The 21,025-nt window shown below is 41.4% G+C and overlaps 2 protein-coding genes across 2 annotated transcripts; one reads left to right on the forward strand and one right to left on the reverse strand.

Annotated features, from left to right (window-relative positions):
• Positions 1-588: 588 nt before the first annotated feature.
• LOC109877509 (zinc finger protein 135-like) lies at positions 589-1,812 on the forward strand (the record flags this gene model as incomplete). The annotated part of the gene is made up of 1 exon (XM_020469752.2): positions 589-1,812. A coding segment is annotated over one exon (1,146 nt), but the record flags the coding sequence as incomplete, so codon positions are not given.
• Positions 1,813-6,704: 4,892 nt separating this feature from the next.
• LOC116363406 (zinc finger protein 501-like) lies at positions 6,705-17,514 on the reverse strand. The gene is made up of 3 exons (XM_031817059.1): positions 17,389-17,514; positions 10,297-10,470; positions 6,705-9,277 (listed from the first exon to the last, which is right to left on the reverse strand). Exons 1-3 carry the CDS (start codon positions 17,489-17,491, stop codon positions 8,178-8,180), a joined length of 1,377 nt encoding a protein of 458 aa, XP_031672919.1. The 5' UTR covers positions 17,492-17,514; the 3' UTR covers positions 6,705-8,177.
• Positions 17,515-21,025: the final 3,511 nt, after the last annotated feature.

Genomic DNA, 21,025 nt, shown 5'->3' on the forward strand with positions numbered 1-21,025 from the left:
CCTATGTAGATATTCTATACAAAAATCAACCGTTTCCAGCCACGATAGTCATTTACAACATTAACAATGTCTACACTATTGATCAATTTGATATTTTATTTGACAAAAAAAATGTTTTTCTTTCAAAACGAGGACATTTTTATAAGTGATAGAGTGCCAAGACTGTTGGAAAAGCATTCCTGGTGAAGCTGGTTGATAGAGTGCCAAGACTGTGCCAAGCTGTCAAGGCAAGGGGTGGCTACTTTGAACAATCTAAAATACAAGCTATTTTGATTTAACACTTGTTTGGGAGGGGGGTTACTACATGATTCCCAATGTGTAATACCATGGTTTTGATGTTTCACTTTTATTATTTAATGTAGAAAATAGTAAAAATGAAGAAAAACCCTTGAATGAGTAGGTGTGTCCACACTTTTGACTGGTACTGTATATTACACCAACTGACTGGTTCTTCTGATGTTCACACAGGAGATCATGTTGAGACATTCTCTACATCCAGAGAGCAACAGCAGGAAGATCACAGAGCTAAGAGGTCTCACCACTGCCCACATTGTGAGAAGATTTTCCCAGTTCTATCAAAGCTAAAAAATACACCTAAAAATATACACAGGAGAGAATCTGTATTCCTGCACTGACTGTGGGAAGAGATTTACAACATCAGCTCAGCTAAAAGTTCACCAGAGAACACACACAGGAGAGAAGCCTTACTCCTGCTCTGACTGTGGAAATGGTTTCTCTCGACTGAGCAACTTTAAAACACATGAACGTATACACACAGGAGAGAAGCCTTACTCCTGTTCTGATTGTGAAAAGAGTTTCTCTCAATCGAGCTATCTAAAACAACATGAACGTATACACAAAGGAGAGAAGCCTTACTTTTGCTCTGACTGTGGAAAATGCTTCATAACATCAGCTGTTCTAAAAGTTCACTGGAGAACACACACTGGAGAAAGGCCTTACTTCTGCTCTGACTGTGGAAAGAGTTTCTCTCAACTGAGCCACCTAAAACAACATGAACGTATACACACAGGAGAGAAGCCTTACTCCTGCTCTGACTGTGGAAAATGTTTCACACAATCATCTGAGCTAAAACTTCATCAAAGAACACACACCGGAGAGAAGCCTTACTCCTGCTCTGACTGTGGAAATAGTTTCTCTCGACGGAGCAACTTTAAAACGCATGAACGTATACACACAGGAGAGAAGCCTTTCTCCTGCTCGGACTGTGGAAAATGCTTCAAACAATCATCTGAGCTAAAAGTTCATCAAAGAACACACACTGGAGAGAAGCCTTACTCCTGCTCTGACTGTGGAAATAGTTTCTCTCGACGGAGCAACTTTAAAACGCATGAACGTATACACACAGGAGAGAAGCCTTACTCCTGCTCTGACTGTGGGGCGAGTTTCTCTCAATCGAGCCACCAAAAACAACATGAACGTATACACACAGGAGAGAAGCCTTACTTCTGCTCTGACTGTGGAAAATGCTTCAGAACATCAGCTATTCTAAAAGTTCACCAGAGAACACACACTGGAGAAAAGCAATACTTCTGCTCTGACTGTAGCGCGAGTTTCTCTCAACGGAGCCACCTAAAACAACATGAACGTATACACACAGGAGAAAAGCCTTACTCTTGCTCTGATTGTGGAAAATGCTTCTCAACAGCCACTATTCTAAAAGTTCACCGGAGAACACACACTGGAGAAAAGCCCTCTGCTCTGACTGTAGGGTGAGTTTCTCTCAACTGAGCCACCTAAAAAAACATGAACGTATACACACAGGAGAAAAGCCTTACTCTTGCTCTGACTGTGGGGCTAATTTATCTCAATCGAGCCACTTAAAAAGTCACCAAGGTATACATAGAGGAGAGAATCCTTAGTCCTGCTCTGACTGTAAGAAGAGTTTCTCTCAAATGGGCCAGTTAAAAAGACACCAAGGTATACATCATGGAGAGTAGCCTTACTCTTGCTCTGACTGTGGAAAATGATTTAAATCATCAGCTGAGCTAAACAGTCATCAGAGATCACACACAGGAGAGAAGCCTTTCTTCTGCTCTTACTGTGGCAACAGTTTCTCCCGATTTGGGCAATGTAAAACACACCAACGGCTACACACTTGCGAGAAACCTTATCAGTTCTCTCAGACCAGCTAAGATTAGACACTCCTCTTAATTCTCATCTCATAAAATAAATGGCAACGTTGAATTGGATCAAATGAAGAAAGTGTAGAACACTATTGTAATCCTATTGTTTCTCACTGTGAGAGAACAATGAAGAGGAAAGGGAGCATCATAGAATGTTAGTCTCTCTTTACTGATCATTGTGCATCTTGTCAGTTTGTTGCTGTGTTTTTTTTTTTTTTTGCTTCCGTCCATAGACACATCCCAGCTCTACTGGTAGTACTGGTACTACCAGCAGTACTGCACCTGTCAACGACACAAGTTGTTCTGCTTCCATAAGCACATCCAATGCTAGCATCAGTAATTCTCCATTTGTTGTTAGCCCAGCTAGCATGGACACTGGGCTGCATCAGAATCACAACTGTCAGAGCTACTGCCTCCTTATCCGGCAAAACACCAAACAACAGACAGGGATGTGCCTTTCCTCAGCCACAGTGTTTATCTCACAACTCGATGAAACCTTCACTCTTGCGCAGACATTTAGAAACAAAACATGCCAATTTGAAAAATAAGCCACAGGAGTTTTTTCAGCGAGAGTTGAGACTACTTTCGAGTACTAAGACATGTATAAAAGCAACAGACGTGGCGGGCCTGGCACAGCTCCTGGTATATGTCCGTTACAGCTGGATGAGTCAACAGACGTGGCGGGCCTGGCACAGCTCCTGGTATATGTCCGTTACAGCTGGATGAGTCAACAGACGTGGCGGGCCTGGCACAGCTCCTGGTATATGTCCGTTACAGCTGGATGAGTCAACAGACGTGGCGGGCCTGGCACAGCTCCTGGTATATGTCCGTTACAGCTGGATGAGTCAACAGACGTGGCGGGCCTGGCACAGCTCCTGGTATATGTCCGTTACAGCTGGATGAGTCAACAGACGTGGCGGGCCTGGCACAGCTCCTGGTATATGTCCGTTACAGCTGGATGAGTCAACAGACGTGGCGGGCCTGGCACAGCTCCTGGTATATGTCCGTTACAGCTGGATGAGTCAACAGACATGGCGGGCCTGGCACAGCTCCTGGTATATGTCCGTTACAGCTGGATGAGTCAACAGACGTGGCCTGGCACAGCTCCTGGTATATGTCCGTTACAGTTGGATGAGTCAACAGACGTGGCCTGGCACAGCTCCTGGTATATGTCCGTTACAGCTGGATGAGTCAACAGACGTGGCGGGCCTGGCACAGCTCCTGGTATATGTCCGTTACAGCTGGATGAGTCAACAGACGTGGCGGGCCTGGCACAGCTCCTGGTATATGTCCGTTACAGCTGGATGAGTCAACAGACGTGGCCTGGCACAGCTCCTGGTATATGTCCGTTACAGCTGGATGAGTCAACAGACGTGGCCTGGCACAGCTCCTGGTATATGTCCGTTGTTTTTGGAGGGTCAATTAAGGAAGACATCCTCTTCTACAAACTACTGGTAACCAGGACAACAGGATATCTTTTTAAAGTACTGGCCAGCTTTGTGACATCAAATGGACTTTGGTAGTCAGGTTTGATGAAAACCTGCTCCAGAGTGCTCAGGGCCTCACACAATGACCCTAAGCACACAGCTAAGACAATGTTTGCGAAGATTTTGAAAAACCTGATTTTTGTTGTAATTTTGGAGTGTTGTGTGTAGATTGATGCATTTTATAATAATGCTGTAATGTAACAAAAAAAGGTGGAAAAAGTCAAGCAGTTTGAATACTTTATGAATTTACTGTATCAGATACCGATGATCAGTTTTCTGCATTAGTTTCGGTGGATTCTTTTTTTATATTACCAATGATAAACAGGCTATGAATTGACTAGTGTTTATTAAATGGCCTTTTAATGCTAGATTCATTGTTTTAGTCATTGATGAATATATTTTAATAACTGTTGATGTTAATTGATATGTTTGTACATTCATTTGTTCTGGGCAACATCTTCTCTTGTGTATAGTTTTAAATAAAAATCCTACAATGTGATTTTCTGGATTTTTTTTTCTCTCATTTTGTCTGTCATAGTTGAAGTTTACCTATGATGAAAATTACAGGCCTCATCTTTTTAAGTGGGAGAACTTGCACAATTGGTGGCTGACTAAATACTTTTTTGTCCCACTGTGTATTTTTTGTGTTTCCTGTTTGACCCCAGGAAGAGTAGCCGCTGGGGATCCTAATAAAATACTAAATGTATCAGATATTGATGATGTGTTGATCAGTTTTCACCATTCATTTTTTAATGAAGGTGTCATTCAATGTGTTTCTATGGGATATAGTAGTAAAGGCCAAATTCAATATATATATTTAAAATTCTAAATAAATTATCTAAACAATCCATGGTATGACCTTCTTAAAACAATTCCATATGTTAGCATTATATCGTAATGTAATGACCCAGTTAGTATTGGGGGAATGGAACCAGAGAGGAAGCTTGTGTTACCTTTCTCACATCACTACAGTATTCATTTCAACAGAACTTTTCCACGCCCCATTGTTAGAGCTCAATATATACCCAAGACTATATAGAGGGTCAGACTGTTAAAATGCCTAGTTGATTATGTAAATAGTATTGTAGAGCTCTGGTATTGATGGCCCATTTCAGGGTGAGTCATTGATATGAATGTTCAGAGTGAAAGAGCTGTGACCTCACATGTAATGTCCCACATCTACCAGAACCTTTCCTATTGGGTTAGTAAGCACCACAGAATTTTAGGAAGCCATTCAAAATGTGTTCATACACACAGTAACAATGGGAGGGGGTGTGGCCTGCACAGAGGAGGACCAGGAGGTTGATCTCAGACAGAGTTGACAGATTAACAGTGAGGACAAACCCAGCCTGCCTCTCTCCTTTCACACTGCCTTCAAAACAGATTCTAAACCTACAGTCACTGGGTCCTGATTGACAGTGAAGACTTGTTGCACTGCAGGATCTAGAGATGGCATCACTGGACAGGTCTCCATTGGGCCAAGTCTACAACAAAAACATTTAGCAAAACAATCATTGCAACGTGGATGGAAACGACAGAAACAGGAGACATTTTGTAAAGATCAACAAATGTTTGATCTGTTCGAACAGCGGCAGGAAAACACTGAAGAACCACAGTGCAATGCTGCGAAGGTGTAAGAATGGCGCTGCTAAAATCAGAGATTAATCTCCTGAGTAAACACCACAAATATTGAGTACACACCTAGTCCCCTGAATACAAACCAAGTAATCTTACATACAGGACTTCAAGTTGTAAAATAGTGAACTACTCCTTTAATGGAGCTTTATGAAAGGGATGTTTTAACAACAACAACAAACGTCCTCGTCGTGTTTTGTTCATTAGTCCACTGTTAATACAATGCCAAAAAGGTTGCATGTTGCATGTTAGCAGTCAAGTTTTCAAGATAAAGCACTTTCAGTACAGAGAAAAAAGTGGGATGCTTATGCAAATTATATGCAAACAAATGAGCAAAATGATAATTGCATATCATTTGCATTATCACAGCTTTTGGTATGTGCTACATTGTTTTCCAATCCTGGTCCTGGGGATCCATAGAGGTGAGCTTGTTTGTTTTTGCCCCTAACACTCACACACTGGATTCAACTAAACAACTCAAGCCTTTGAATTGAATAAGGTATGTGAGTGTGAGGGCAAAAACACACATGTACACCCCTTTGGGACCAGGATTGGGGAACACTGCTGTACTGAAAGTCCTCCATCTTGAGAACTTCACTGCTGAAGTGCACATTATTTGGATTGTTTACAGGGTGATGAAACCAAGGTGGACATTTGTAATTTGATTGAACTATTCCTTTAATTAGAGTTCCTTTGGAGCTACATTTAGTTAGAGGGGCATTTGCTCTCAGCATGTGTTATAAATATTAATTTATTTAATAAAGAAAACTGCTTTTGTCATCTCTTAAAAAGGCTAGGCGAACCTAACGATTGTGCTCTCATACTCCCTTAAAAGACCTTTGCTTGAAAAACGAGAAAAAAAGTGTCAGTAGCACTGTTTGTCCATTTTGACACGCCATAGAACCCTTTCTCTGTTTACAAATTAAAATGGTATTTTAAGGCTTGTATGAATGTCCTACTTCATATGTGTGTGTCATCATCACAAATCAACTGCATTATACTTAAAAAAACAACAACACTTTAACCAGTAAAATGGCTTTCGCTATAGCCTATATCAATGAACGAAAGCGTTCTGTAATCTTAGCGACTGTTCAAGCAAGAATCAAAACATTGTAAGCGTATATAAACTCAAAGATATTTTGTTTGGAAGTAATAAAAACGTACATCTAGACGACTGCTGCCAAGAGTCGCACACATCTGTGAGTGACGTCAGTGTATTGAGTACTGAAAAAGGGTCTATCGCCACTTCCTCAAAATAGATAACTAAAACCTGTCATTAATGTTGAGTGCTGTTGACCAATCACAAATTAACGGGCTTAAACTTCGGCTACCGACTTGCCTCCAAGAAAAAATGTGTGAAAAAACCCTTACACAAAGTCCAAAAGGAAAACAAAAACTTCACAAAATGTCGTCATAATATATGCACAAACTCTTCCGGCTGTTTTTAAAGAGTTTATTTCATTGAATTATACAGAAGAGAGAAAACATGTATGTGCAAATATAATTTTTCATTACATTCTTGTCATTTATCAGATGTTCTTATCCAGAGCGACGTACAGGACAAATAAGGGTTAATTGCCTTGACAGATTTTTACACCTAGTCGGCTCGGGATTCAAACCAGCGACCTTTCAGTTACTGGTCCAACACTCTTAACCGCTAGGCTACCTGCCACCAGATCAATCAACTTCAACACAGTTATTCAAATACATTCATCATCAATGACTAAAATAATGAATCTAGTATTAAGATACAATTTAATAAACAGTTGATTCCCTGTTTATCATTAAACAAAAGCTTAGTAATAAAATAATACACCGAAAATAATGCTGAGAACTGATCACACCATCTTTATCTGATATACACTGAGTGCACAAACATTAGGAACACATTCCTAATATTGAGTTGCACCCCCCTTTGTCCTCAGAACAGCCTCAGTTCATCAGGGCATTGACTGTCCAAGGTGTTGAAGGTGTTCTACAGGGATGCTGGCCCATGTTGACTCCAATGCTTCCCACAATTGTGTCAAGTTGGCTGGGAGTGGATCTCTACTCCGAATAGCTCCTTCCTTCCAAGACAAGTCTTGGGGCATAATCCTGCTGAAGAAATCTATTTGCAGATGGATACACTGCTGCCATGAAGGGAGGCACCTGATTGGCAGTAATTATTTAGATATCCTGTGGCATTCAAATGTTGTTCATCTTTTATCAAGTGGCCCAATGTGTGCCCTGAAAACACACCCCAACCATCACACCACCAGCCTGCAATGCTGACACACAGCATGGAGGCATGAAGGGGTGTAAAGTACTTAAGTAAAAATTATTTAAAATAATTTAGAAGTTTTTGGGGGTATCTGTACTTTACTATTTATATTGTTGACAACTTTTACTTCACTACATTCCTAAAGAAAATCATTTTATTTTTACTCCATACATTTTCCCTGACACCCAAAAGTACCCCTTACATTTTTATGATTAGCATGACAGAAAATGGTCCAATTCACACACTTATCAAGAAAACATCCCTGGTCCTCCCTACTGCCTCTGATCTGGCAGACTCACTAAACACAAATGCTTCGTTTGTAAATTATGTCTGAGTGTTGGAGTCTGCCCCTGGCTGTCTGTAATATTTTTTTAAAACAAGACAATTGTTCCATCTGGTTTGCTTAATTTTAAGGAATTTGAAATTATTAATACTTTTACTTTTAATACTTAAGTATATTTACAACCAAATACTTTTACTCAAGTAGTATTTTACTGGGTGACTCACTTTTAATTGAGTAATTTTCTATTAAGGTTTCATTACTTTCACTCAGTCTGACAGTTAGGTACTTTTTCCACCACAGGATGTATTTGATCCAATTCAACGTTGCCAATTATTTTATGAGATGAGAATTAAGTGGAGTGTCTAATCTTAGCTGGTCTGAGAGAGCTGATGAGGCTTCTCTCCTTTATGTACACATTGGTGTCTTTTTAAATGGCCCAATCTGTAGAATCTCTTCTCACAGTCAGTGCAGTGATAAGGCTTCTCTCCTGTGTGTATTCGTTCATGTCGTTTTAAGTTGCACAGTAGAGAGAAACACGCCGCACAGTCAGAGCAGGAGTAAGGCTTCACCCCTGTGTGTATACTTTCATGTCGTTTTAAGTGGCACAGTAGAGAGAAACTTGCCGCACAGTTAGAGCAGATGTAAGGCTTCTCTCCTGTGTGTGTTCTCTTATGAACTTTTAGCCTAGTTGATGTTGTGAAGCATTTTACACAATAAGAGCAGGAGTAAGGCTTCTCTCCTGTGTGTGTTCTCTTATGAACTTTTAGCTCAGTTGATGTTATGAAGCATTTTACACAGTCAGAGCAGGAGTAAGGCTTCTCTCCTGTATGTATATGTTTATGTGTTTTTAAGTGGCCCAGTCGAGAGAAACTCTTTCCACAGTCAGAGCAGGAGTAAGGCTTCTCTCCTGTATGTATATGTTGGTGTCTTTTTAAGTGGCCCAGTAGAGAATAACTGTTTCCACAATCAGAGCAGGAGTAAGGCTTCTCTCCTGTGTGTATACGTTCATGTCGTTTTAAGTTGCACAGTAGAGAGAAACTTGATGCACAGTCAGAGCAGGAGTAAAGCTTCTCTCCTGTGTGTATACGTTCATGACGTTTTAAGTTGCACAGTAGAGAGAAACTCGCCGCACAGTCAGAGCAGGAGTAAGGCTTCTCTCCTGTGTGTGTTCTCTGATGAACTTTTAGCCTAGCTGATGTTGTGAAGCATTTTACACAGTCAGAGCAGGAGAACAGCTTCTCTCCTGTATGCACTCTCTGATGAACTGTCACAGTCTTGGATGTTGTGAAATTCATCTCACCGTCAGTATAGGAATATTGATTCTCTCCTCTGTGTATTTTTAGGTGTACTTTTAGCTTTGATAGAAATGGGAATATTTCCTCACAATGTGGGCAGGGGTGAGACCTCTTAGCTCTGTGATCTTTCTGCTGTTGCTCTCTGGATGTAGAGAATGTCTCAACGTGGTCTCCTGTGTGAACAACATCAGAAGAACCAGTCAGTTGGTGTGATATACATGTCAATCAAATGTATATTATGAAGCCCTTTTTACATCAGCAGTTGTCAAAGTGCTTTATTGAAACCCGGCCTAAAATCCCCTAAGAGCAAGCAATGTAGATGTAGCAGCACAGTGGCCACGAAAAACTCCACAGCAAGAAGGAACCAAGGAAGAAACGTAAAGAGGAACCAGGCTCAAATGGGTGGCCAGTCCTCTTCTGGCCGTACCGGGTGACATATGTATTCATATCAGTAGGCTGGTAACATATGTATTCATATCAGTAGGCTGGTAACATATGTATTCATATCAGTAGGCTGGTAACATATGTATTCATATCAGTAGGCTGGTAACATATGTATTCATATCAGTAGGCTGGTAACATATGTATTCATATCAGTAGGCTGGTAACATATGTATTCATATCAGTAGGCTGGTAACATATGTATTCATATCAGTAGGCTGGTAACATATGTATTCATATCAGTAGGCTGTAAAATAGAAAAGGGGAATAAAACTATTCTAAAAGTGGGTAAAAGCCATATCATCCTCCACTCACTATCTAAGGGTTAGTAACCAGGCTGTATCACATCCGACCGTGATTAGGAGTCCCATAGGGTGGCGATCAATTGGACCAGCATCGTCCGGGTTTGGCCCGGGAGGTAGGCCGTCAATGTAAATAATAATTTGTTCTTAACTGACTTGCCTAGATAAAAGGTAAAATATTTTTATTTTGTTTTTTAAATACTAATTTTGTAGAACTTTAAAACACGGGCAGTTTGTCTACTTCACTTCTTTAGTCTACTCTCTGATCACTCAGGATCAGCCCAGTGAATTAAACACATGCTGGCAATACTGGTATGCAAGTCTGAGTAGCATGAAATAACATCTACCTTCTCATTGAAACAGTTCATCATGAAACAGTTCTACTACAACTTTTCATACACAGTGGGAAGTTGAAAGGAACAACAAATTTAGATAGAACCTGGTCTTACCATGAGAAAAAGATTTCCCAATCTCCTCCTCCTCCTCTTCATCTTTAATATTGACATTCAACTCCCGTGTTTGACTGCAGTCTTCCAGCTTCACTGATGCCATCTCTGGATCCTGCAGTGCAAACTGGGCTTCACTGTCACAATCAGGACCCAGTGACTGTAGGTTTGGACTCACTGTGGAAGGAGAGAAGCAGGCTGGGTTTGTCCTCATCTGCTCATCATCTACTCATCTATCACCCCAGTGTTCATCTGCTAAATTGTAATCACTTTGCTACTATGGCCTATTTATTGCCATACCTCCTCATGCCATTTGCACACACTGTATATAGACTTTGTTTTCTATTGTGTTATTGACTGTGTTGTTTCTGTTGCACTGCTATGCTTTATCTTGGCCAGGTCGCAGTTGTAAATGAGAACTTGTTCTCAACTAGCCGACCTGGTTAAATAAAGTTGAAATAAAAATTAAACAAATAAATTGATGGATTATAGACAAGGTTGTTTCTATTGATCTCAGATTCTCAGTTTATCCGTGTCAAAGTAGTCTGTCATTTTGGTCATCTGTGAGGTATTAAAAGTGATTCTGCGAACGTCTCCAGTCATCTAAAATGATGTAGAACTGCATGAAATCGGTAGAATTCGTGAGGATGTTGATTTTGGCCTTTGGAATAGACCACAACACCTGAACAGGATCGATACATCCGAACATCACACCTGCTAGACAGGAATGTCAGTGTTTTGCCATGGCCAGCGAAGAGCCCGGATCTCAATCCCATTGAGCAGGTCTGGGACCTGTAGGATCGGAGGGTGAGGGATAGGACCATTCCCCCAGGAAATGTCCGGGATCTTGCAGGTGCCTTGGTCGAAGAGCGGGGTAACATCTCACAGCAAGAACTGGCAAATCTGATACAGTCCATGAGGAGGAGATGCACTGTAGTACTTAATGCAGCTGGTGGCCATAACAGATACTGACTGTTACTTTTGATTTTGACCCCCCTTTGTTCAGGGACACATTATTCCATTTCTGTTTGTCACATGTCTGTGGAACTTCTTAAGTTTTTGTCTCAGTTGTTGAATCTTGTTATTTTACATACAAATATTTACACATGAAGTTTGCTGAAAATAAACGCAGTTGACAGTAAGAGGACGTCTATTTTTTTGCCGAGTTTATTTTTACCATGTCAGCTCAGGGATTCGATCCAGCAACCTTTCGATTACTGGCCCATCTCTCCAACCACTAGGCTACCTGTACGTAATTCATATCAGTAGGCTGCGCAATACAAAAGGGGAATAAAACTAATCTAAAACTATCTCAGCCATATCATCCTCCACTCACTATCACAAGGGTTAGTAACTACACAGACTCATTTCATATCATCCTCCACTCACTATCACAAGAGTTAGTAACTACACAGACTCATTTCATATCATCCTCCACTCACTATCACAAGGGTTAGTAACTACACAGACTCATTTCATATCATCCTCCTCTCACTATCACAAGGGTTAGTAACTACACAGACTCATTTCATATCATCCTCCTCTCACTATCACAAGGGTTAGTAACTACACAGACTCATTTCATATCATCCTCCACTCACTATCACAAGGGTTAGTAACTACAGACTCATTTCATATCATCCTCCACTCACTATCACAAGGGTTAGTAACTACAGACTCATTTCATATCATCCTCCACTCACTATCACAAGGGTTAGTAACTACAGACTCATTTCATATCATCCTCCACTCACTATCACAAGAGTTAGTAACTACAGACTCATTTCATATCATCCTCCACTCACTATCACAAGGGTTAGTAACTACAGACTCATTTCATATCATCCTCCACTCACTATCACAAGGGTTAGTAACTACAGACTCATTTCATATCATCCTCCACTCACTATCACAAGGGTTAGTAACTACAGACTCATTTCATATCATCCTCCTCTCACTATCACAAGGGTTAGTAACTACACAGACTCATTTCATATCATCCTCCACTCACTATCACAAGGGTTAGTAACTACACAGACTCATTTCATATCATCCTCCACTCACTATCACAAGGGTTAGTAACTACACAGACTCATTTCATATCATCCTCCACTCACTATCACAAGGGTTAGTAACTACACAGACTCATTTCATAGAACTTTAAAACACTGTCAGTTTGTCTACTTCACCTCTTTAGTCTACTCTCTGATCACTCCAGATAGTCCAGTGAATAAAACAATGGCTGGCAATACCAGTGTCAAACCACCAAGTCTCAGTAGCATGACATAACATCTACCTTCTCATTGAAACAGTTCTACTGCAACTTTTCATGCACAGTGGGAAGTTGGAATGAACAAACTTAATTAGCTCTAACATTATGCTGGACTAACTAAAATTCTGTAACAAATGGTTTATTTGAGCTGTTCTTGTCACATTATGGACTTGGTATTTTACCAAATAGGCCTATATTCTCTATACCAGCCCTACCTTGTCACAACACAACTGATTGGCTCAAACACATTAAGAGGGAAAGAAATTCCACTAATTCACACACGTTAATTGAAATGCATTACAGGTGACTGACTACCTCTTGAAGCTGGTTGAGAGAATGCCAAGAGTGTGCAAAGCTGTCATCAAGGCAAAGGGTGGCTACTTTGAAGAATCTCAAATATAAAATATATTTTTATTTGTTTAACACTTTTTTTGGTTAATACATTATTGCGTATGTGTATTTCATATGTTTTGATGACAACACTATTATTCTACAATGTAGAAAATAGTAAAAATAAAGAAAAACCCTTGAATGAGTGGGTGTGTCCAAACTGTTGGCTGGTACTGTATGTATTCATATCAGTAGGCTGGTAGTGTATGTATTCATATCAGTAGGCTGGTAGTGTATGTATTCATATCAGTAGGCTGGTAGTGTATGTATTCATATCAGTAGGCTGGTAGTGTATGTATTCATTAACGTAGGCTGGTAGTGTATGTATTCATATCAGTAGGCTGGTAGTGTATGTATTCATATCAGTAGGCTGGTAGTGTATGTATTCATATCAGTAGGCTGGTAGTGTATGTATTCATATCAGTAGGCTGGTAGTGTATGTATCCATATCAGTAGGCTGGTAGTGTATGTATTCATATCAGTAGGCTGGTAGTGTATGTATTCATATCAGTAGGCTGGTAGTGTATGTATTCATATCAGTAGGCTGGTAGTGTATGTATTCATATCAGTAGGCTGGTAGTGTATGTATTTATATCAGTAGGCTGGTAGTGTATGTATTCATATCAGTAGGCTGGTAGTGTATGTATTCATATCAGTAGGCTGGTAGTGTATGTATTTATATCAGTAGGCTGGTAGTGTATGTATTCATATCAGTAGGCTGGTAGTGTATGTATTCATATCAGTAGGCTGGTAGTGTATGTATTCATATCAGTAGGCTGGTAGTGTATGTATTCATATCAGTAGGCTGGTAGTGTATGTATTTATATCAGTAGGCTGTACAATACAAAAGGGGAATAAAACTATTCTAAAAGTGGGTAAGAGATGAAAGCTTAAAAGGGGCGTGTCATCCTCTACTCACTATCACAAGGGTTAGTAACTACACAGACTCATTTCATAGAACTTTAAAACTGGCAGTTTGTCTACTTCACTTCTTTAGTCTACTCTCTGATCACTCCAGATAGCTCAGTGAATAAAACAAATGCTGACAATACTGGTGTCAAACCATGCAAGTCTGAGTACCATGAAATAACATCTAAAAAATATATATATTTTTCTTCTTCAAATCAAATTTTATTTGTCACATACACATGGTTAGCAGATGTTAATGTGAGTGTAGCGAAATGCTTGTGCTTCTAGTTCCGACAATGCAGTAATAACCAACAAGTAATCTAACTAACAATTTCAAAACTAACGTCTTATACACAGTGTAAGGGGATAAAGAATATGTACATAAAGATATATGAATGAGTGATGGTACAGAGCAGCATAGGCAAGATACAGTAGATGGTATCGAGTACAGTATATACATATGAGATGAGTATGTAAACAAAGTGGCATAGTTAAAGTGGCTAGTGATACATGTATTACATAAGGATGCAGTAGATGATATAGAGTACAGTATATACGTATGCATATGAGATGAATAATGTAGGGTATGTAACATTATATTAGGTAGCATTGTTTAAAGTGGCTAGTGATATATTTTACATCATTTCCCATCAATTCCCATTATTAAAGTGGCTGGAGTTGAGTCAGTGTCAGTGTCAGTGTGTTGGCAGCAGCCACTCAATGTTAGTGGTGGCTGTTTAACAGTCTGATGGCCTTGAGATAGAAGCAGTTGCCGTACCAGGCGGTGATGCAGCCCGCCAGGATGCTCTCGATTGTGCATCTGTAGAAGTTTGTGAGTGCTTTTGGTGACAAGCCGAATTTCTTCAGCCTCCTGAGGTTAAAGAGGCGCTGCTGCGCCTTCTTCACGATGCTGTCTGTGTGAGTGGACCAATTCAGTTTGTCTGTGATGTGTATGCCAAGGAACTTAAAACTTGCTACCCTCTCCACTACTGTTCCATCGATGTGGATAGGGGGGTGTTCCCTCTGCTGTTTCCTGAAGTCCACAATCATCTCCTTAGTTTTGTTGACGTTGAGTGTGAGGTTATTTTCCTGACACCACACTCCGAGGGCCCTCACCTCCTCCCTGTAGGCCGTCTCGTCGTTGTTGGTAATCAAGCCTACCACTGTTGTGTCGTCCGCAAACTTGATGATTGAGTTGGAGGCGTGCGTGGCCACGCAGTCGTGGGTGAACAGGGAGTACAGGAGAGGGCTCAGAACGCACCCTTGTGGGGCCCCAGTGTTGAGGAACAGTGGGGTGGAGATGTTGTTGCCTACCCTCACCACCTGGGGGCGGCCCGTCAGGAAGTCCAGTACCCAGTTGCACAGGGCGGGGTCGAGACCCAGGGTCTCGAGCTTGATGATGAGCTTGGAGGGTACTATGGTGTTGAATGCCGAGCTGTAGTCGATGAACAGCATTCTCACATAGGTATTCCTCTTGTCCAGATGGGTTAGGGCAGTGTGCAGTGTGGTTGAGATTGCATCGTCTGTGGACCTATTTGGGCGGTAAGCAAATTGGAGTGGGTCTAGGGTGTCAGGTAGGGTGGAGGTTATATGGTCCTTGACTAGTCTCTCAAAGCACTTCATGATGCCGAAAGTGAGTGCTACGGGGCGGTAGTCGTTTAGCTCAGTTACCTTAGCTTTCTTGGGAACAGGAACAATGGTGGCCCTCTTGAAGCATGTGGGAACAGCAGACTGGTATAGGGATTGATTGAATATGTCCGTAAACACACCGGCCAGCTGGTCTGCGCATGCTCTAATGGCGCGGCTGGGGATGCCATCTGGGCCTGCAGCCTTGCGAGGGTTAACACGTTTAAATGTCTTACTCACCTCGGCTGCAGTGAAGGAGAGTTCGCATGTTTTCGTTGCAGGCCGTGTCAGTGGCACTGTATTGTCCTCAAAGCGGGCAAAAAAGTTATTTAGTCTGCCTGGGAGGAAGACATCCTGGTCCGTGACTGGGCTGGTTTCCTTCTTGTAGTCCGTGATTGACTGTAGACCCTGCCACATACCTCTTGTGTCTGAGCCGTTGAATTGAGATTCTACTTTGTCTCTGTACTGGCGCTTAGCTTGTTTGATAGCCTTGCGGAGGGAATAGCTGCACTGTTTGTATTCGGTCATGTTACCAGTCACCTTGCCCTGATTAAAAGCAGTGGTTCGCGCTTTCAGTTTCACGCGAATGCTGCCATCAATCCACGGTTTCTGGTTAGGGAATATTTTAATCGTTGCTATGGGAACGACATCTTCAACGCACGTTCTAATGAACTCGCACACCGAATCAGCGTATTCGTCAATGTTGTTATCTGACGCAATACAAAACATCTCCCAGTCCACGTGATGGAAGCAGTCTTGGAGTGTGGAGTCAGCTTGGTCAGACCAGATCTCAGCGTGGGAGCTTCTTTTTTTAGTTTCTGTCTGTAGGCAGGGATCAACAAAATGGAGTCGTGGTCAGCTTTTCCGAAAGGAGGGCGGGGCAGGGCCTTATATGCGTCGCGGAAGTTAGAGTAACAATGATCCAAGGTTTTTCCACCCCTGGTTGCGCAATCGATATGCTGATAAAATTTAGGGAGTCTTGTTTTCAGATTAGCCTTGTTAAAATCCCCAGCTACAATGAATGCAGCCTCCGGATAAATGGATTCCAGTTTGCAAAGAGTCAAATAAAGTTCGTTCAGAGCCATAGATGTGTCTGTTTGGGGGGGGGGGGATATATACGGCTGTGATTATAATCGAAGAGAATTCTCTTGGTAGATAATGTGGTCGACATTTGATTGTGAGGAATTCTAAAATCAGGTGAACAGAAGGATTTGAGTTCCTGTATGTTTCTTTCATCACACCATGTCTCGTTAGCCATAAGGCATACGCCCCTGCCCCTCTTCTTACCAGAAAGATGTTTGTTTCTGTCGGCGCGATGCGTGGAGAAACCCGCTGGCTGCAACGCCTCCGATAGCGTCTCTCCAGTGAGCCATGTTTCCGTGAAGCAAAGAACGTTACAGTCTCTGATGTCCCTCTGGAATGCTACCCTTGCTCGGATTTCATCAACCTTGTTGTCAAGAGACTGGACATTGGCGAGAAGAATGCTAGGGAGTGGTGCACGATGTGCCCGTCTCCGGAGTCTGACCAGGAGACCGTCTCCTTTTTGGGTCGCCGCAGAGGATCCACTCCGTTGTCCTGGTTGAAAGGCAGAACACAGGATCCGCTTTGTGAAAATCATATTCTTGGATGTACTGATGGTGAGTTGACGCTGATCTTATATTCAGTAGTTCTTCTCGACTGTATGTAATGAAACCTAAAATGACCTGGGGTACCAATGTAAGAAATAACACGTAAAAAACCAAAAAACTGCATAGTTTCCTAGGAACGCGAAGCGAGGCGGCCATCTCTGTCGGCGCCTTCTCATTGAAACAGTTCATCATGAAACAGTTCTACAGCAACTTTTCATACACAGTGGGAAGTTGTAACGAACAAAAATATTAGATAGAACATGCTTTTACCATGATTAACAGATGTCCCAATCTCCTCCTCCTCTTCTTCATCTTTAATGTTGACATTCAGCTCCAGTGTTTGACTGCAGTCTTCCAGCTTCACTGATGCCATCTCTGGATCCTGCAGAGCAAACTGGGCTCCACTGTCACAATCAGGACCCAGTGACTGTAGGTTTGGACTCAGTTTGTAAGGAGAGAGGCAGGCTGGGTTTGTCTTCAGTGTTGATGTTACCGGCCTCATACCTGAGTCAGCAAGTAGTATAAGAGATGCAGACAAAAAAGTTATTTTCTTGACAGAACTGACACTTTCTTTATTCTCTATTAAATATATTATATTTTTTCTTGTTCAATTATCTAATTCAATTCACTTGGACTGAAATAGTTGCCGATACTCATTTTGGGTGCCGGTACAGTTTATATTTACAGTGGGGAGAACAAGTATTTGATACACTGCCGATTTTGCAGGTTTTCCTACTTACAAAGCATGTAGAGGTCTGTAATTTTTTTATCATAGGTACACTTCAACTGTGAGACGGAATCTAAAACAAAAATCCAGAAAATCACATTGTATGATTTTTAAGTAATTCATTTGCATTTTATTGCATGACATAAGTATTTGATACATCAGAAAAGCAGAACTTAATATTTGGTACAGAAACATTTGTTTGCAATTACAGAGATCATACGTTTCCTGTAGTTCTTGACCAGGTTTGCACACACTGCAGCAGGGATTTTGGCCCACTCCTCCATACAGACCTTCTCCAGATCCTTCAGGTTTCGGGGCTGTCACTGGGCAATACGGACTTTCAGCTCCCTCCAAAGATTGTCTATTGGGTTCAGGTCTGGAGACTGGCTAGGCCACTCCAGGACCTTGAGATGCTTCTTACGGAGCCACTCCTTAGTTGCCCTGGCTGTGTGTTTCGGGTCGTTGTCATGCTGGAAGACCCAGCCACGACCCATCTTCAATGCTCTTACTGAGGGAAGGAGGTTGTTGGCCAAGATCTTGCGATACATGGCCCCATCCATCCTTCCCTCAATACGGTGCAGTCGTCCTGTCCCCTTTGCAGAAAAGTATCCCCAAAGAATGATGTTTCCACCTCCATGCTTCACGGTTGGGATGGTGTTCTTTGGGTTGTACTCATCCTTCTTCTTCCTCCAAACACGGCGAGTGGAGTTTAGACCAAAGAGCTCTATTTTTGTCTCATCACACCACATGACCTTATCCCATTCCTCCTCTGGATCATCCAGATGGTCATTGGTAAACTTCAGATGGGCCTGGAGATGCGCTGGCTTGAGCAGGGGGACCTTGCGTGCGCTGCAGGATTTTAATCCATGACGGCGTAGTGTGTTACTAATGGTTTTCTTTGAGACTGTGGTCCCAGCTCTCTTCAGGTCATTGACCAGGTCCTGCCGTGTAGTTCTGGGCTGATCCCTCACCTTCCTCATGATCATTGATGCCCCACGAGGTGAGATCTTGCATGGAGCCCCAGACCGAGGGTGATTGACCGTCATCTTGAACTTCTTCCATTTTCTAATAATTGCGCCAACAGTTGTTGCCTTCTCACCAAGCTGCTTGCCTATTGTCCTGTAGCCCATCCCAGCCCTGTGCAGGTCTACAATTTGATCCCTGATGTCCTTACACAGCTCTCTGGTCTTGGCCATTGTGGAGAGGTTGGGGTCTGTTTGATTGAGTATGTGGACAGGTGTCTTTTATACAGGTAACGAGTTCAAACAGGTGCAGTTAATACAGGTAATGAGTGGAGAACAGGAGGGCTTCTTAAAGAAAAACTAACAGGTCTGTTGTGAGAGCCGGAATTCTTACTGGTTGGTAGGTGATCAAATACTTATGTCATGCAATAAAATGCTAAATAATTACTTAAAAATCATAGTGTGATTTAATGGATTTTTGTTTCAGATTCCGTCTCTCACAGTTGAAGTGTACCTATGATAAAAATTACAGACCTCTACATGCTTTGTAAGTAGGAAAGCCTGCAAAATCGGCAGTGTATCAAATACTTGTTCTCCCCACTGTATATGGGGCATACAACAATCTCAGCTCTGTAGATTTTGTTGCGAAGAGACAGAATCAATAGATCACTTATTCTTGTATTGCCCCTATGTATTGCCCCTTCAGGAATGGTTAAAAAAATCACAACATGCACTTAAAATGAACATTACAAATAGCAGTGTTGGGCGATCTGGAAAGCCATAGCCAATCAATCAATAATACAATAATACTCGTAGGAAAGGTTTTCATCTTTAGCTCGCAATCTGTGGATAATATACGATTAGAAAGATTCAAACAGTTTGTAAAACATCACAACACAATTGAAAAATATACGGCACATGGAAACCAAACAAGGACAGTCTATGGTGTTCGGTGGGATGGGCTGAGAGTGGCTGAAGGCTGGGATTAAAGACTTTGTTTGGTAATGTATTGTATCAAATACTTGTTCTCCTCACTGTAGGTGCAGGAGCTCCACAATACTTTTGAGCTAAAACTTAACCTGTAGTAGATAAATGCATAAATGACTCAAAAACCATTTAGTACAAGGTTACTGTTTGTTTTAGACATCTTTAGACATCTTAGACACTTTAATATTTTCGTTAATAGCCTTTATTCATTGTTTTACTTCAAAAAACAATTGTATTTCCTGTTCACACCATAGTAACGTTTATAGATGAACACAAACTGAATGTGTCAATATTATTACACATGTAGAAAACACAATCACTACATTTGGTTTCAAAACAGTAGTGCAACCGTAAAATGGACTCTCTGCTGCATCCACACTGCCTGCACTGAAGTCAGTTGACGCAGACTGACTGGGCGCCGCCATTTAACCAGCTTGTGAATTTTTCCATTCATGGAGCTCTACGGACAATTCCTTCGACCTCATGACTTAGTTTTTGCTCTGACATGCACTGTAAACTGTGGGACCTTATATAGCCAGGTGTGTGTCTTTCCAAATCATGTCCAATCAACTGAATTTACCACAGGTTGACAACAATCAAGTTGAAGAAATATCTCAAGGATGATCAATGGAAACAAGATGCTCAATGTCGAGTCTCATAGCAAAGGGTCTGAATACTTATGTAAATAAGGCATTTGTTTTACGTTTTTTTTTATAAATGTTTAAACATTTCTAAAACCCTGCGTTTGCTTTGTCATTATGGGGTATTGTGGGTAGATTGATGAGGGACATTTTTCATTTAATCCATTTTAGAACAAAGCTGTAATGTAAAGAAATGTGGAAAAAGTCAAGGGGTCTGAATACTTTCCGAATGCACTGTATGCATACATATGAGTAGGCTGGTACTGTACGTATTCATATCAGTAGGCTGTGCAATACAAAAGGGGAATAAAACTATTCTAAAACTATCTCATAAGTCATGAAAATGATGAGCTATATCATCCTCCACTCACTATCACAAGGGTTAGTAACTACACAGACTCATTTCATAGAACTTTAAAACACTGGCAGTTTGTCTACTTCACCTCTTTAGTCTACTCTCTGATCACTCCAGACAGCCCAGTGAATAAAACAAATGCTGGCAATACTGGTGTCAAACCACCAAGTCTCAGTAGCATGACATAACATCTACCTTCTCATTAAAACAGTTCATCATGAAATCCTGCCCTGCC

This window comes from Oncorhynchus kisutch, unplaced genomic scaffold (assembly GCF_002021735.2).
Source record: "Oncorhynchus kisutch isolate 150728-3 unplaced genomic scaffold, Okis_V2 scaffold926, whole genome shotgun sequence".
NCBI classification, from domain to species: Eukaryota; Metazoa; Chordata; class Actinopteri; order Salmoniformes; family Salmonidae; genus Oncorhynchus; species Oncorhynchus kisutch.